At 41.6% G+C, this 18744-nt stretch overlaps 1 protein-coding gene across 2 annotated transcripts in view; it reads right to left on the reverse strand.

Moving 5' to 3' along the window:
• Window positions 1–18744, reverse strand: part of ACACA (acetyl-CoA carboxylase alpha) — a 138278-nt gene that overhangs the window by 57979 nt on the left and 61555 nt on the right. For both annotated transcript variants that reach the window (XM_075113150.1, XM_075113149.1), the window contains 8 exons: window positions 16587–16643; window positions 16235–16279; window positions 13385–13426; window positions 12558–12773; window positions 11877–12032; window positions 9823–10026; window positions 7176–7331; window positions 6422–6568 (listed from right to left, as the gene is read on the reverse strand). In XM_075113150.1, coding sequence (XP_074969251.1) covers window positions 6422–6568; window positions 7176–7331; window positions 9823–10026; window positions 11877–12032; window positions 12558–12773; window positions 13385–13426; window positions 16235–16279; window positions 16587–16643 — 1023 coding nt within the window. The remainder of the gene's footprint in view (window positions 1–6421; window positions 6569–7175; window positions 7332–9822; window positions 10027–11876; window positions 12033–12557; window positions 12774–13384; window positions 13427–16234; window positions 16280–16586; window positions 16644–18744) is intronic.

An 18744-nucleotide genomic window follows, 5' to 3' on the forward strand; every position in this document is an offset into this window, starting at 1 on the left:
AGCTTCTAGTATTGCTACAGTATACACGTACCTTTTCAAAAATCAGGCCATGGGAGATACTGCATCTACAATACTGTGCGAAACAGCACATTGAACATACTGATCTGCATTACTGTTAGCCCTTCAAACCAGCCAAGGTATTACAGAGTACTCCTGCTTAACTGTGCCACCGCTGTTCAGCAGGAGATGCTCCACATGCACTGTGACATGCATCCATCCCAACTCAGCTGGCTTCAAAAGAACGCCCACACCAGCCCCATCCTTCCATGCACACACCTGCTACTCTTAAAGTTACATTAAATGATCTAGGCATAAAAGTGAGGAAAAAAAAAAATCCGCTTTCAGTGATGCTAGGGAGACCCTCTTTTAATTTGTATTATATTCCACTTGTCACAAGACATTCAACCTTTTACTAAAAACAACACTTTCCTGTCCATGACAAAAACGTGCTCTGTCCTGATCCCTGCCCCCGCGTCTCCCCGTGACCTCCCAGCACCTCACTGATAGGGGCTAAAATTATTCTGCCAAAGGAGGATCACCTTCTGAAATTGCACCACGAGTATTTCAGATGAGGAGACAAACCCTTGCTGTGAGGCACAAATAGTCGTCCAGCTTCCCTGTTATTTAAACCCATTCCTACTGCCAGAAGAGCCTCAGGTCAGGATGGTTCCCAAAACCTTTCAAGAAGGGTAGGAAAACCCAAAGAGAAGCAACTATTTTTGCAGTAATCTCTGGGAAAAACAGTGGTGGGGCTGGGACGGGGATGGGGGGGAGAAGATGCACAGGTCTTTTCCTTCGCCTTCATGTTAATTCACGGACCTTGCCATCACCCATTCTCTGCTTTCTCTCAAGTACTCACCATCCACTGTAAGTAGCCCAGCGGATGTTTTAATACCCTGTGCCTGTCATAAAACGCAGGAACATGGGGTGACAAAGCAGAACATGCAGTTCAACTATTAAGCTTTGCTTGTATAAAATTCATTAGCTACACCTTTCAGCCCCAGGCAATCCAGGGAGCTGCCGAAGCCGAGTTTCAGCAGCCCTCTGCCCACCGCTGCCCTGACTTTCACCTGGCCAAACCTTCCCACATTCACAAGAAAGGGTGCCTGCCAATGCTCCAGCCCACAGCTCCGATTACGGATAATTTCTGATCCTCATGCTACTGAGAAGGAAAAACTGTGACATCTAGTGCCAATAGGGAAAATGACACATTTTACATGGACACTGCATGTGACTGAGATGAAGGGTAATGTGGGGTGCTGCTGCAGGCACTCCTTACACTCACTTTCTCCTCATCCTTGAAGATTAGTTGGGTCTTATCAGGGGATGGTGCAGTCCTAGTGCCAGAGGATCATGGTAAATTGTAGTCAAAAAACATAAAGTGCTATAGAAAAACATCAGAATGGCCAGCTCAAGAATGACAAGTAATACATTGAGTTCTCCAACTTGCTTAGGGAATTACATTTTCACACTAAGATTTCAGTTAATATGCTAATCTTTGGAACAAAGCCACCTTCAATGGGCATTTGAAGAGGGTTTCAGTACGTTACAGGTGGTGTCTTCAGCAGAGCTACTGCAACCAACACATTTTTAAATACTGTGCAAGTTGCCATATACTTCTGAATTCTAGCCCTGTTCACTTGTCTGTGTTCACACGATTTCTGACTCTTTCAGAGGTTTCCCCATTTTAGCACAGCCTCATAACTACAGAGCAACATCAGAGATGTTGTTTAAATGACAGGCAGGACAGCGTCGAGCTGCAAGGGCAAAAGGCTCCGAGAAGACAGCCATCAGCTCCTTTTACACTGTCAAGCAGGGTGAGGTGCTGCATCCTTTCACACACATCCCTCCCAATATTAGCATAAAAAGTCCCAATCACACACCACTACACCACATGCCCAATCCAATAGAGATCTTAACCACGTACACCAAAGGTTGTGCCACTAAAAAAAAAAAAAGGTTTCCATTTATTAAAAATAAATAATTAGCAGAAGTGTTACAAGTCTTGTGTTATAATCTAGATAAGCATCCACGCTGTGGTATGAACTTAAAATTTTCTTCTTAATGATATTTTAGAGTAAAATGTCTAAGATGACAAACTAATACAAGTGGAATTTTTTTCCTCCCACCTATATAAACTCTGTACATTTCAATAGTCTGTCATCTATTTTAACAGTCAGACTGGAGTCAGGCTGAGCATCCACCTCTGCGGCTTAGTTCTTGATATGCTCACAGACAAATTATACCCCATTTGTCTAAAAGTCTACTCAGTCTTTACTCAGGAGCATTAGAAGGGAGTTATCGACTGGTGTTTGATTCTTTTGATTGATAGAATAGAGTCTTCATCAGCTCCCTTCTGTACCTGCTGGCTCTGAAAATTATTTACAAACTGTTCACAACTTTTTAGTGTGTCACATTCAGTCCTGTCAAGGGTGTTGGCTTACTGAAATCCTACGGTAGCAGACAGAGCTTATCAGAACAGTCTCACCTGTGAGCAGAGGTGTCAAAGCAGCCAGACTAGTAATAGAGGAAACACACACACAATAAAAAAAAAACCAAACCAAAAAACCCAAGAAAAAATAGTAACTAGAGACCAGGACACAGTTCACAAGCTTAATACGAAGGATCCAGAACAGAAACCACCCAGCAGAAAGCTCCAGGCAACACACAGGATTCTGTCCGCGGTCCAAAGAAGCAGCAGATGCGCTTCAGGAAGAACTCTGGCTGCACTGAGTGGACAAGAGGTTGGCAAAAGGCCCTGCATTAGCGATGTCTTCAGTGCCCCAAGAGCAGGCGGCAGGGCCAGCAGCGCTGTAAGCTCCCCCGCGTGGCCACGCCAAGACACAGGATCCTCTGCTCAGAAGGAGCAAGCACCGTCTCGGAATAAATAGCAAGTTGTATTTTCATGGTTCATTAAGTCCTTGGCTTCTTTGTTGAGACTACTAGCAAAGAGATAATTACTGCCAAATGAGGTGGTGGGCCACGTGAAGTGGTCCCAGGCTAAGCGGAGAAAAACCTCTTCTATTTTGAAAGTTCTTGAGAAATCCTGTTTCACAGGTTTTCAGCAAAACATAGACAGGTTAGCCAGGTCAGCCCAGCACGCTGCTTGCAAACTCTGAGAGGACAGGAGAAACTCAGCTTTGAGCTCCTGCTCTGCCCCGTATTGCAGCAGGAACTGCAACTTTGGGTGTTGACATCCAGCTGAACACACCGATCAGAAATCTCCTACATTTTATGCCGGTTTCTCAATTTTGCCTGCTAGCTAAAAAAATGAGGGCGCTTGGCCCAGCTGAATGCTGTAAAGAGTGTCTTGACCTCTTTTCACGCAGAGAAAACGTCAGTGTTCATACTGTGCAGCACAGCCCCAACAGGAAAGGCAAGCCCTACCTCAGAACAGCTGATACCACGATGGCAAGGCACTCACTTGCAACGGGGGAAGAGCTGTGTTTGAGTCTCTGATCTAAAACAAGTAGAACAGTAATAGGAATCTAAATGCACTGAACAGCAGCTATATTTACCACAGTCAGAAGTTTTCAACAAAAATTTCCTCTTTAGTTAAAAACACATGATGTACAATCTGTCAAAAGACACTGGATTCAGAACGTCAGCAACTTTCACTGAGAAGAAAAAAAAACAACATCACATTTACTTGGGAGGTTCCTACCAAGCACTCCTGCCTGTCAGTTCATTGGGTTCTAACTGGAAAGAGCTCACACTTCGGGACCTCTGGGGCACAGACTCCATTGGCACTGACCATCAAAGGTTATTAACCAAAACTGGGGGAATGCTGTATAATATAATACCCAGCACTTATTTAGCAAGTACAAATTCAAAGACTCTTAAAACATATTTGTCTACATTATCCTCGTAACACCCCAAAGCAGTCCCATCTTACTACGATATGAACAAACCGAAGCAGGGAAAAGTTTGACTAAGGCTACCACGTAAGACACTGCAAAGTTTGGGAACCTCGACTTCCCCCTCTGTACTCATTTCTTTAGGGATCATCTATCCTGTAACATAATTTTTAGTGTATATGGGCTTCTGGCATTTTGAAGTCAAATACATCCACCTGAGGACAAAGTTCTTCTTTAAGAAATGCAGACAAGTTTAGAGAGCCAAGGAAATGTGCCATATTCTGAGAATGGTTCACCGTGGTAGCATATGGAACAAGTGCAGAACCGATTAATATTTTCTCCTTCTCCTTGTGGCATGTCTCCTCTTCCTATGCAATACTACCACAGCTACTGCCACATAGATGGATTACCCCAAGGATCTTTGCTTCCTGGCAGATAAGATGCTGTATTTCTCTGCCCAGATGCTATGTAGACTGATTCTCAAAAAAGCAGAATGGATCCACTTACAGCCTTAACAAAGAAAAGGCTTATGCTCTGAATTTATCTAGCATCCTGTGCCTTCCTTCTCCACCCCTGCAGCCATCTTCTTTGGAAGGGGAAACTGGAGCGCACGTTTGTGAAAATTTGTTTCTTCAGCTGAACAGAATTAAACCATAAAAGCCTGAAGTCCGCTCATCCAGATAAAGAAAGTGCAGCACGGAGGAATGAATCTGTTCGGCAGCTTGTCACCTCCTGAATGTCACCTGTCCTTCAGACTGCTGCTGGAACCTCTTCCTCAGATTGTCCGCTCTCACCTGTGAATGGGCGCTATTGTGTGCAGTGGCTATTGGTAACAGAATTCAATACCAAAGCCTCAAACCTCATTCCAGCTGCACATGGTCCTACAGCGACTCGTCCAGTTGCAGACAGGCCGGGCTGGCAGTTTAGCACTCCCAGCTGTGAGCTGCACACCTCTCTGGGGAGGCACAGAGCACTTCCTCGGCCTGACCACTTGCTAGGCTTCCCCAAGACACCGAACCCCGCACTGGGATTTCATCTCTGCGGCCAGTGCCCTCACCTCATTTCTGGGAAGTCATTAGGAGTCTGCCATATACCTCCACAAGAAGTGATCTTCAGCAGCCAGACTGAAAAATGTGGGAGAATATCATATTTTTCCTCTTGTTTATCTCACTTTGCAGTAACTCAGCCCCTTGGTGTAACAACCACAGAGGCAGGGCCTGAACCTGTGCATTAGATAACAACACTACGCACACTACAACAGCCATGTAATTTATTCTCAGACTGAGAACAACAAAGTCTACCAAGGGTTAAAAAACCTCCTAATTTTTTTTTGTGGTCTTTGGGTACAGAATCTCTTATAATAAGACTATTTGTATTCATACTGGCAGAGTAAACACTACATGTTCATGCCCAGGCAGCTCTGTGCTTGTAATTTCAGCAAGAACAGAGCTACGTCCCTGAGGGACTTTGCTATTTCCCCAGCCACCATCCACTCAAACGCTGAATGAGAGCAGAGAAAGAGAGAAAGATGATGGCATAAGCCTCCACAGCACCGCAGCCTCAGCTTTCACTAAGAAAGCAGGGAATAGCTCGTTTCACATTTAATTATACTAGTTAAAACATTTCTTCTATAGAAGAAATAGGTGCTCCCATAGTCACCATCTACTGATTAGGTTCAGCCTGAAAACATCATATTCAAAACCTTCTCCTGACAAGATACGTGCAGCAAACAGTGACGAAAACCCCCCTTTCCCTCATTACTATACTTGATGTTTTTGAACAGACCTTTTGCCAATCTTAAGTTATATATCTAGTAAAAGGATGGTGCTAGTTCAATGATGCCAAGAAAAAACAAATGATATCACCACTTAGAACTGTTCAAATTTAAATTACTGTAGGAACATTCACTTACTGAATCCCACCTACCCTAGGCAAAAAACAATAAACACATCATCTACTAGTTAGCTTTGTTCTCCAGTCATTTTGCTAATGTAATGACGCACCAGGAACAGCCCGCCACAACAGTACAGCCTCCTCCTGCTTGAGCTGAAGGAGTAACTATTATCCCAACAGCATTAGCAGGTTGTTAGTCGCAAGTACATCATTCACTAGAGGGGGATGTTGCACACACCTTGCCAGTGTGCTACACAAACACTGCATGGTGAGTATTTAAAGGGAAAGCATAAAATTGGTTTTTTGTTTTTTAAGCAAATGAAAACATTTCTATTTAGTCTTGTAAAACATATTTTGCTCGAATACAAACCCCAGTTACCTGGAATAGCTGAATGAGCCCTTTTAATTATGAAGGAAAAACAGCATAGGCACAAGTTTGAAATGGAATCATCATTTACTATGGAAGTTAAAATACCCATTGTATGGAAGGTATTAAGTTTTAATGAAACAAAAATCTCATTTTCAAGAGAGAGATTTCATCTGTGAAACAGTGAATGAATAGATTTTGTGCCTGGCTGGTAAATTTTCATTACAATTGTCAAACCTAGTCCAAAACACAACATACTGCAGGATAGGCAAAGGAAAGTAGCGTTAAGGAAAGTGCAACTTGCCTCATTTCCTCCTGGCAGCCTGTTCATGTGCACGAGCTGGCCCTGATCATCCAACACCAATTCAGTGTACGTTAGCATGTCAGAAGGCAGCGGCGGTGTTGGCAGGAACGCATGTTCATTCATAGACTCCCAGAGTTTAATCAAAGACTGGAGGATGAAAAGATAAATTATTGTTAAGAACGTCTTCTGCAAATATTTTTATTCAACGCACTGTGACTTAATATTCAAGACAGACACTCTGAAATATCCCTCCCTCCCAGTTTGACTGGCTATATTAAAAGGATATCACTTCGGCATTTAAACTATGAAACACGGTTTCACTTAAAGGAGCATAATTCAAATTACGTGATTCATGACAGAAGCCAGCAAATCAGATACACAATCAATTCTGCAACTCATTAACACATTTAACGATGTTCGAGTCCTATCCTAGGAACTATCACCCCTGCACTGTCCAACCCTCTAGGAAGGCTGGATAACAAGGTGGGAAAACAAAGAAACATAAACAAGAAACGCAAGATGGTTTACATTTCAGCTTCTACTGTTTGGCTTATTAATGGAACCACAGCAGCAGTGTACCAGGGGTCCTAATTCCCTTCCAGGTACGCTCAAGCCATAGCTATGTAGGCCGTGGGAGATGACTGTTAGCCACTCCAGGCCACTTGCCTCCCTGACAAGCAAGGATGGCAACTGACAGAAGTGCTTTGCAGGTACAAAAGTTTAGAACAACCCACTGGGCCTTAAGAACACTTACCTGCCGAAACATCTCGGGAATATCATAGACATATGATGTCCCTAAAGACTGTGCCTGGAATCTCTTGGACTGAAGCAGGTCTTTGGTCACGTATGGGGTATTGATCAGCATCCCATGAAGTGGTCCCTGTTTATCCCCATATGCCTGGAACATAATCTGCAGCACAAAACATGACCAGTTACAGTTTAATCCACTGGTTCCATACACCTATCTCACTCAAATTTTACGGAAAAATCATGAGGACATTCCAGACTGATCAGGCTTGTTTCTGTTCCCTACGAATATGTTAATACTCGCATATCCTGTAACACCACGCTTCATCATACATTACTACCCTTTGGAGACAGAGCTGGACCATTACTACACCGATCTGAGTATCACTGACTTATTACCATATCACCGCAGAGAGCAAAGTGAACAGAGCCACATCCCTACAGAAAAAAAAACCCCTGTGACTTAGATGACTTCACATTCACCAGTATTTCCCCTGACACCGCATCTACGCCGATGGATGGCGATAGCTGGGAGCACAGAGGAGAACTCTGTTATTTATGTAGTCGAACAGCACGGTATCCGCACCTCCACTGCCTGATCATGGAAGCTAGGTCAAGACTTGCATATGTCATTTGGCTTGAAGTTTTGATATTATAAGTTTAAAAGATTTTCCCAGAGTAGCAACATGAATTATCAGCTGCCATGCTTCATGGCACTATATATTCCACTCAGCCAGGACTCAGAAGGAAATCTATTTCAACTAAGAAACAGGAGGAGCACTACTTAACTGGGACAACACTGCGCAAATGCTGCTTAATAGAAACACGCCTGACAGAAGTAACATGATTAGGCTGTTTTTAGCAGAATGGTGATCAGATCTGATGTTACAAATGGGAGATCTTTTTCTAATTGAAGGTGAATTAATTGTGATTATGTTTTCTGTATATGTAAAAATTGGGATTTTCATTAATAAATGAAAATAAATAAAATTCCACTAAAGATAAAATTCAGTAAGTAAAACCTATTTTAGGTTTCAGATTAAAAACAGTAGTTCATATGCTCTTCAGATGTCACAAACATTGGTTTGTGAAGTAGCTTCTTCAATGGGAGAAATATTTATTCAGGGTAACGAGCATTTGTGACAGTGCCTCTTAGGATCTGTTACTGCACTTGGGGATCAACTCTCCTGAAATCTCTAGAAAGCTTCTGAGCAGTCCTGTGGGAACTGGAGAAGTCTGTCCTGAGCATCTCCTCACATTGCGCAGCATCTGCGAAACAGGAGATCACGCTCATTCTCTCACGACGAATCTATTTTTCTATTCTTCAGAAGTCATGAAAGTGTCCGGCCCCCAGTACGACAGTAATGTTTGATTTTTATTTTTTTAAAAAAAATTTGCTGAGTTCAAAATAACCCCCAGAAAACACAGGAAAAAATACTTAGATCTGAAGCTGTCCTATAAACCTCCGCCATGAGGGGGAAGATTTACCTAAATTTCTTACAAAGTTTGAAGGTGTTATGTTTTTAAGGCAAACATTCCTCCCAACTACTCAAAGAGGTAATTGAAGTAATTCCTATCAGCACAATTTTCTAACAGAACTGGTTTAATACGGGGGGGGGGGGGGGTTGGGGATAAAATTAAAAAATCAAATATTGGAAAGGTCGCTAAAAGCTGCACACACACAAGTGCATTCTCCTAGCTTTTAAAACAAAGCTCATCACAGACGGAGTTTAAAAGGACAGGTGACCTTCACAAATAACTAACAAAACTCAAGTGTTAAGCTCAGCTACTGGAGGTTATTAAAACATTCTTTTCGTTCCTCATCTCCACTCAAAGGCAGAAATGAAGTAAAACATACAGACACTATCTGTTCTAGGATCTCCAGAACTGGACGGACTGTACAGCCAGGCAGCTTGCTGGAAAATTTAAATGGAGAAGAGGGGGAGAAAAGGTGACTCAGCACTTTGTGTTCAACATTAACAGTGCCCAAGTGATTTATTCTGCTGCTACCACTGCATGGCAGAGCGATTATTACAGAGGCAGATGTAAACATTTCTGTATTTAAATATTTTTCATGCATCCTATGCTCCATGTATTTTAGCATATGTAGGTATTTCAGTTAACCACACTATTCCTATGCCATGAAAAGCAGAAACACCAGAATAGTCACAACCATTACAAAAGAGCCCATTATGCTTCATAAAAATGATATAAAAGCACCTTCAATAATTTTATATCATCCTACCCAGATCATTCCCTGTATCTTTAGAATTTAAAAGACAAGTTCACAGATTTTCTCTATCTACTCAGGGAAACGTATAATTAATAAAATTGTTATTACGACCTACAGGATGAGCACCAACAGTAACTAACAGTACTTTTTTGAGCACCCTGACACAGGGGAAAGCAGATGTACAAACGAACGAAGGTACATACAAAACAATTAGAAGACGTACTTTTACATAATTGATTACATTTTGTACACCTACACGCCTATTGCAAGATTACTTTTGCATTCTTCTTCTTTTGACAAAGTTGAATGGCAATTTTGTACCGCCTGAAAACACAGCAAACCACAGAAAAGCTTCATCAGGTTTAAGGTGTCCCCCCCAAACAATTTGCTCATCAAACCATGGAGCCATATGGAACCATACCTGTCCTGTTCTGGAGTCTGTCACTTCTTTGTACAGGCTGATGTCCAAGTAGTAGCCCGACTCGTTGGTCAAGAAGAGACGAATAGGAATTGCTTTGCCAGTTGGTGTCAAACGAATGTTGATCTTCAGCTCAGCTTGGAGGACACGGAGTTTCCACAGGCGACTGCCGTAGCGCATCACCATGCTCCGCACAGATTCTTCAATCTTAAAACACACGAGAAGAATTTCCCTCACCTTTCTGGACACACCCACCGCTTTGTCGCCCCTGTGTCTTGCTGCTGCAAGGTCCTGCTCAAAGGGGCTCCCCGGTGTGCAGGGGGAACATCACAGAAGAGGAGAGATGGAAGCACCAAACAGCAGCATGTGCCCAGCACTCTTGTGGGTCCTCGGTGGCCTGTCTGTTCTCATCCTAACAAGCCTTGAGATAGGCAGGAACTGAACTCCAGCTGGGCACTACTGAGGTAGAGGGACAGCACTGGATTCATATCGCTTTTTCCTCACGGCACATCACACCCCAGCAAGGCACAGCATGCCCACTGCTTCCCCTTCATCTACCTTTCTTCCTGCAGGCATAGCTCATAGCTAAGAACTACAAAATGCAGGAAAGTGAAATTCTTGACAAACAGTTATGTAGCACTTACATGCACAATAATCATGTATCACCGCACACGCGGTACGGTGCTTTAAATCAACAAAGCAATTACTACTTGGAGCTTGGCCTTCTGGTGTTCTATTAAACTTTATAATATACTACTGTTGGCAAATAGCGCATATTAAAAGAAGGCAATTTATAGGCTGTTTTTAACATTCTTTCAAAAAATAAAAAGTCTCTTTTCCACAGCAGCTCAGAGAAAAGTCACGGTACACATTTGAGGGCAGCCTAACTTCCAGGGGCAGAATATCCCAGCTCCTCCTGAACTTGCTGGGAACTAAAGATTTTGGATGCACAGAGAGAGGATTTATTCAAAAGTGATTTAAGCCACCATTTTTTAATCATGATTTAAAAGTCAGCTAGCAAGAGATACTTATTTTGATAACCAATTCATCTTTTTAAACTTTCAGTTATTCTCATAAGGAAAGGTCAGCTCTCATCTCTCAGTAACCATGAACAGAATGTTGATTTCCAACTAAATGCAGCCTTTACAGTTTATTTGGGACTTACTTTGTGGTGGTTCTGCTAACCAGAAGCATGCTTTATGCCTAAACACTTTCATTTATGCATCTACAAAGCTTAATGTTCATTTATTTATAATGTTGATCTCTGTGGTTTTGTATCAGAGAATGAAAATGAGGCACTTCTTTTTGTAGCTGAATTTACAAATTCTTTTTAAGTTCATGATTTATCTCACGTTTTATTTGGATAGAGCCTGGACTTCTGTAACAAACAGAAGAGCATTTAAAGCTATTTCCTTATTAAAATTGTTTATCTCAAACACACAATGAAAAAATAACCATAGTTTCAAATACAAAACATATTTTTAATAAACTGTTCCTTAGTTTACACAGAGGAAGTGAGCTGCATTGCCTGAAGGACAATGTTACTCCACTAAAAATATGAGCTAGGCTAGTTCTGAAATCTTGCATTTAATATTTATTCATAGATTGGAAGAAAAAACAAAGCTTCCTTCCTTCCTTGCCACCAAACAGGTTCCTAACATGAGACAAACTACTTGCTTGCCTTAACTAGCTGAAATAAAAAGTATTCTCTTGGTTTTTGAAGAGAAGTTGGTTTAGCAGCTCAACAAGCAATCTTTAGTTAGAGACATCCATTAGTTATGTGACTCCACTTTCTTTAGTGGGAAGCAAAACTCTGGTATTTGTAGAGTAACTAAACTGACCCTCATGTTACCACGTCTAACACTGGTCCCCAATTTCTTGTGCTTTCTGTTATAAAATGGCTAGTAGAAACTGCACGTCATTCACCAACCGGTATTAAAATGGACTCAATCAATAGGTGCACTTACATAGCGTAAAAAGACAACAAAAGACCATTCAATTCTGGTGAGTCAAGCCCAAGAAAAACAAACAGTTCAGAGCTAGGGAAGAGATCATACCTTGGATGGGTCCATGATGACAGTAGGCACGAAATTTAAGAAGATGTGATTGCAGTCAGTGCGCACGTTGGTATTATTAAATGCCACCTCCAACTCATCCATGGCTTCCAGAAGCAATCGCTCTCCCTCATTTTGCAGATACTCAAAGGAGGCTTCCTGCCAGATATTGCCAACAAATAATTTACTTTCTACTCAAAAATCACAGCCCAAGAATACAGTGTTTGAAATACTGCAGAAGGACTTGACTGAGAAAATAGGTTACATTAGTTTCAGCAGGATGTGCAGCCCTGAAACAGATCCATCACAATCACAGAGCCAGTACTCCCACTGCCTGCATTCGCATACCCAGCTGACTTGTGCCCTTGTTTAGGTCAGCATAAATCCAAAACTAGACAGGACAAACCATTACAGCTGCAGCAGAGGAGAAACACAGAGAAACAACTGTTGCCTCAAAATGCAAGGGTTTCTGGCTATCCACCTGGGCCACTGAAAAATCTCCTTCAAGCACAGGAATACCAGGTCTTCAAAGACTTGCTTCTGCAGAGCCAACACTTGCAAAGAGAGGGCACACATCCACAGTACTCTCTACAGGCAATATGTTTGCAGGCAGGTTCCTAGAATGACTTACAGTGTTTCATACACTGTCCTGGAAAAAGACCCTGCATGGGTGACAAAACTCACCTTGGTAACCAGATCTGAATGCCTTATAATAGCCCTCACGAAGAACCTGTAGTCTGTTACTTCTGTTCCCACTTCAACTTTAGCTGCTCCTAGGTAGAGGTGCATTTTGTGATTGGCACATGGAATGGCAGTGAGATCAAAGTTTCGCATTCGGTTCAACTCTAGCTGAAAAGCCAGAGCTGGCTCCAGATGACGGTAAATCCTATCTTCCTCAAACTGGAGGAACCAGCACCATGCAGGTAGAAAAGGGTGTAAAAGAAGAGGGTGGGTTAAGAAGCTGAAACACTCAAGGTGGGAAGAACTAGGCAACACCCCTTAAGAAAATTCATATTTCATTAAAAACCTAAAAATTCAAATGAATCCAACACAGAATTTTCTGTCTCATGCAGGGCCATTAGCACTAAGAGCTGCCCTGAAATTGTTGAAATACTGAGAGTAGAAGACAAATTGCAAGACAGCAAGTTTGCAAGCTCATCCCCCCACAAAACCCTCTTTTTAACAGAAGCCAGAAAGTTTGGTATTGAATCACTGTACTGCTCCCAACGCTCCCTTGTTACACTGCGACTAAAATCTGCATAAACAGAAGCTTCAGGTCAGGCTTCTGAATGCACAAATTTTTATCCCCAAATATCAGAGACTCATCGTTGTTACTGACATCAACTGCTGTGTGTGCGGACAACTGGCCTAGTGAGGGAGGAGAAAATACCACACTAGGCAGCAAAGCTGGCCTGAAGTAGCTCTCACCCTTTTAGACTGGCAAGGAACAGCTACGTGAAAGAAGGACAAAGCCAACATTTAGAGAAAAGTGTTAAGAATATACAACTTACCTTATCCCGGGCACGGAACGTGAAGAACTTTGGAAATTCCCTCTGAAAATAAAACCAACGATGTTAGCACTCCAAAAGAAAGCCATCTGATCTACCCAGAGAGTGCTCCCAGGCCACACCTGGGGTAGCACCACAGCAAAGGAGATGACAGAAGTTGTTACAAGCTACTTTTTCAACATCACAAAAGGTGGTGGAAAATCAAGTTACCCTCATGAAGGCAGCAGAGGTAGTTTAAACCTGTCTTCACTACTAATGCAACTGAGGCTACTTGATTAGCTTTTGATTATTATTGTCAATTATTAACAGACAATAACATGGAACTGTCCAGACAGCAGTGGAAAACTTCTTGTTCTATTATGATTATGTTACTGTGGAAATGTTTGGGAGCCATACAATGGTATTAGCACTCCCCTACGTAAGCAGATGTACACAAAATAATGATCCACATTCTATAGCTCTCTTCATACTATTACTGCTAGAAATACTCTCTTCCCAAGGAAAACTATGAATTGTAATCAAAAAACTTTATCCTCATGTATTAAATAGTACTCTACAAAACACCCCAAATATGATTAGGTTTCTCTGTTATTTTATTGCACAGATAAATCCTAGCAAATGGTAAGGGCTTTGCATTTTTGTGGCATATTGCACTTATCTTAGAAGAAGAAAGACTAAGCAGCATCCTTCTGCCTATCCCTCCAGTTTCATCTGAGCAAAGCCATGCGTTTCTGTGCTATTACGCCTTTATGGGGTAGAGGAACTTTTGTGAATGCTTTGCACCAACAGGAGAATACCAGCCGTTTACGTTAAAGGTGACCTGAAAGAGCACACACAACTTGCCAAAACTGTCTTACTAAGAAAAAAATACAGTATCTGACCCAGAGTCACTGAATTTCTCAATCACATTTCACTATCAATGAAAAACTTGCCGCCCTACCTTGATTCAGTGCAACAACCAAAGTATAAGGTTCCACCGAGCAACACAGCTTTTAAGGCTAGAAAGCAATCCTCTAGCTAGTCATCGTCCTCACCTCTGATAAAAAACAGTCCCCAGAATGCCACCTGCTTACTCTCAGTTGAGCAAAATAACTTGTGTTTGCCTGGAGTGTGTCTTCCAGACCAGCCAGTTGCACAAGAAATCCTGCCTGAAAATTCAGGCAATGGGCATATTAGGTGAGCCTATGAGCATCAACTATACTCTAAGAAAACAACCACTTCCATGTTTCCTCACTTCTCTTCCAGATCCCTTCTACCTGTCCTCCTCGCCACGCTGCCAATTTCTCCTAACGTCATCCATGCTCTTTCTATCACTAATGTAATTGCTTTCAAGGCATTTGACTAGCGTTGTGGGCAAATATAATAATTAGATGTGCACACACACAAAAATTCTCAGTGCTGTGGTACCAAAATCCAAAAGAGTGCTCCATTTCCTAGGCAGAAGAATTATACCCCTGCTGTGTTCTAATCAACCAACCATCATCAAGACAATCAAAATAATTTGCCTAAATTAGCCAATCAAGACACCCTGCAAACTGCAGAATGTGAAAAGCTACAACAGAAATCATCATAGTTGATTATTATACTAATAATCACGTTAAAAACCTAATGAGATGAGGAAATTGGAAGCTTGCTGGAGCAACTCTCTATTACTTCAACATGCTGGGAACTAATTATATAGACTGTAATTAAAACAAAAACAAACCCAAGCCCAGGCCCTGGCTAAGTTAATAGTTGGTCCAATAATAAACGGAATAGAATAGGAGATCGTAATACAGACTGACACTCACAAAAGATCCCTGAGGTACTCTACAAACTTTGCAAACAGATGACATACCATTCTGCCTCCTCTGGCTCAGACACCAGGAACATCCCAACAGGCCAACGCTCTAAATGGCAGCTCAGGGGAAACTTTTTGTGATGACTCCTTATATTCTTTGCCTCCTTTCTGACCACTGGCACACGCTACGGTGCTTATTCATAGACTCTTCTTTTTAATTCCCCAAATATCAATTCAATTCTGTAAAACTTCCTTTTTTTAAAATCTAAAGCCTGGACTTTCCTGGTCAAGGTCCCAACACCTCTCCAAAGAGTCCAGTTTCCTACATAAGCCATTGACTGACACGTATCTGTACCTGTACTACGGGCAGACAATTTCCACATGGTGATAGCCACATTTGCCCAAATACTATTTTTGCTGATTTGTAAACTAGTTTTCCTTTTGTAAAGCTTGCTAAACCAGGTATGTTGAGCACAGGATTAATTTCTTGCACTTTCAAGACTCTTAATAACTTCCAGAGTCATAAAGCAGATACACAAGGGATAAAAATCTGGTTTATGCCTTGGAATGCCACCTTGAAAACAGGGCAAAACTAGCTCTCACTGATGCCCGAGCCCTGGGGAAAGAAGTAATTCTTCGCAGTAAGAGCACTAAACATTTTCCACATCACTAAGCCATCATGCGAAATTTAGCAAGTAACTTCAATGACTCCTCTAAGTTATTTTACGATGAGTAAGGAGCCTAAAGAAATCACCACATTACATAAGAAATACAAACATTTAATTGTACAATTACATTTCAGAATACCAACAATACTGAAACAAACATGGTCTTTATTAATGTGGCAGTCATGAGTTCAGCCAGGTAACGAGGGACTTTAGCAGGTGAATGGCCCCACTGAATGCAAAAGGCCCACTCCTGTATTTGAAGTTGTTTAAATACTTCGCTTAACTCTGACATCAATGTTGGCATTAAATGCCTGACTAAGAACCAAATGAGGAGCCCAGAGTCACTTACATGTCTCCTGGCCTCAGGTCAAGAATACCATGGTGTTCTAGGCCCTTTTTACTTACATGAAATCTCTGATCCACCTCATAGTTGACCTGTTTCCTGAAGTCCTTACAAACGAAACATACAAACACAGGAAGACAAGAAAAAAAAGCAGAAGAAAGCTAGCAATTAGGATGAAAATCAAAAATTAATTAATTCAAGAATACAAGAGTTGCCACGATTATTTACAATTGTAAATTAATTTTCTTAAGCAAATTCATCAAAACCATCTCAAATTTTAGAGAACAAAAGTGAAGAAAGAACTAAATACAGTTAATACAGCATTTAATTGGGGGAAAAAAACACATCAAATGCCAATGCTATTAATAGCTAGAAACCAAAGAGTTCTGTGCAGCTTGAGAGATATCAAAATACCTTTTGTGCTACAAGGAAAGTCAGCCTCCGAATCCCATGTTCAATCAGGACTGATTTCTGTAAAAAGGCAAGGATGGAATCAGGTGATTAGATTAACAGAAAAAGAACACACCAAAACCCTGTCAAAATCTTCGATGAACTGAAAAATCTCTACAGATCCTCCTGCACCTACGTGGTAAGTCCTAGTCCACTTCAGTCTACTCATAGCCAAGATTTCTCATCCGATGATCGTCTAGTAGCACACACAAGCTAATACCTTACATCTGAAGAGAGAAGTAACCAAATCACAAGAACACGGTATTCCAGCTGAGCCTTGCTAACCAGTAAAGCAGAAGAGTCCTATACAAGTCTTGCAGGAAATATTCGTGTTCATTTGCCAAAGCCTTTTTTGCAAAGATGACTTTTTGAAGGGAGCACAGTTTAGGCACAGTAAGGCCATGGAAAATGATGGAAAATGAGTTTTAAAGGAACTAACCAAAGGAAGCCTGTAGCACATACTTGATTTTGGCACAATAAGCACACAGACAAGCCAGGCCAAGGGACGGATGTGTCAATATTGCAAAGGTGCTAAATGACAGGTGTTACTTAGTCTTTTCAAATAGATGAGAGAATATCCATTCTGGTTGCATCTTTATCAAATTCCACTAAGCCACATTTCAAATGAGCGCTGCCATCAGCATTCGCCACACCACTGATCTTTTGAAGTGTTAAGATCTCATAATTCTGCTCCTCTTTCTAAAACTTTTTCCTTTCTCCTCCTTCTTCCAATTTAAAAGCAAAGAGAAAAGAAAAAAAAGAAAAGTGGAACAAAAAAGAAACAAGAACTCAGCTAGACCAGGAACAAAACAACCCCTTTCGGCACAGACTGAAATGTTTTACTAAGGTTAAGCCCTTTGAAAATGAGCATCAGTGACTATATTCATGGCAAGAGGAAGAAAATAACTTTAATAATGCCATGATTTAAAAAGCAAGAATTGTTATTGCTTTTAAAATTCCACAAGTGGCAGACAATAACAGCATAGCAACAGGATTCTGATTACATCGTAATAATGTGGGTCTCACAGCAAGTCCACAGCTATTACAGAGCGATTAGCCATCAGCACCTGGAGAAACTCCATTTACACTGACTGCCTCAATCTCCTCCACAAGTCATTTACAAGTATATGATCCTAATTTCTATTAAAAAAAACACACACAACATGCTGGGACTAGAAGATTATTTGGACAATTTGGATCAACCTACTTGATAGTTTAATGTGTTTTGGAATATTTTTTTTTATTTCTTTCCTTTTATCCCCTCCCATAAAACGCCTGGAGCATGATCAAGCAGATGAAAAGCAGAACGAGTTTTAATTTTTATATTTGATTATTTTCTTTGCTTAAAGAGACAGGAAGCTGCTGAAGCCGCGTGGAGACCAGTCCCCGTTTGGAACCCCTCATTTCTGCAGAATGTATTACCACCTCCCACGCTGGGAAGCGAAGTTAGAAACTACTTGCTCAGTCCCCCCGTAGTCATTGCAGGTACCACAGATGCAGCAGGGTCCCAGTGCCTGATGGGCTCGTCACATCCACAAGCCAGTTGAGTTCTTCACACCAATGAGAAAAGCAAGCGCAGGCAGACACCAGAGGGCAGAGTGGACACGAGGAGCCTATCCCCAACCCATGTGGCCTCATAGCTGGCCACAGGACTAACATTTGGTACTCTAAAGCGTATCATAGGTATCCCATACCTATGAAGGAGCAACAGAACATACTAAATCAATTCCACCTTGTGCCAGAAATACCACACTAGGTGGATGCTCCAGCATACCAACAACAAGGAGAACTAATTTTAATTGCATTAAGACTATTGTGATACAGAAAACACAGGCCATTTTATTGTCACTTTCCATGCCTCTGTTCCTCACAGAACACCTTTACCACCATGGAGAGGGATACAGCACATTTTTTCAGGGCATCTGGAGATAGATACTGAAGATTGACCTGATGCATTTAAAACCTTAAAGGTCTTTTACTCTATCAGAAATTAAAGGGAAGAAGTCTTGACCTGGTGGATTAGAATGCACTGCAAAGAGAAACAATGACCTGGAGGCTTCAGAAAGGTGCAGCTACATCCAGCCAAAGAAGTGGTAAGGTTCTAGATGGGATAAATTAAGGA

This window comes from Phalacrocorax aristotelis, chromosome 18, assembly GCF_949628215.1.
Source record: "Phalacrocorax aristotelis chromosome 18, bGulAri2.1, whole genome shotgun sequence".
NCBI lineage: Eukaryota > Metazoa > Chordata > Aves > Suliformes > Phalacrocoracidae > Phalacrocorax > Phalacrocorax aristotelis.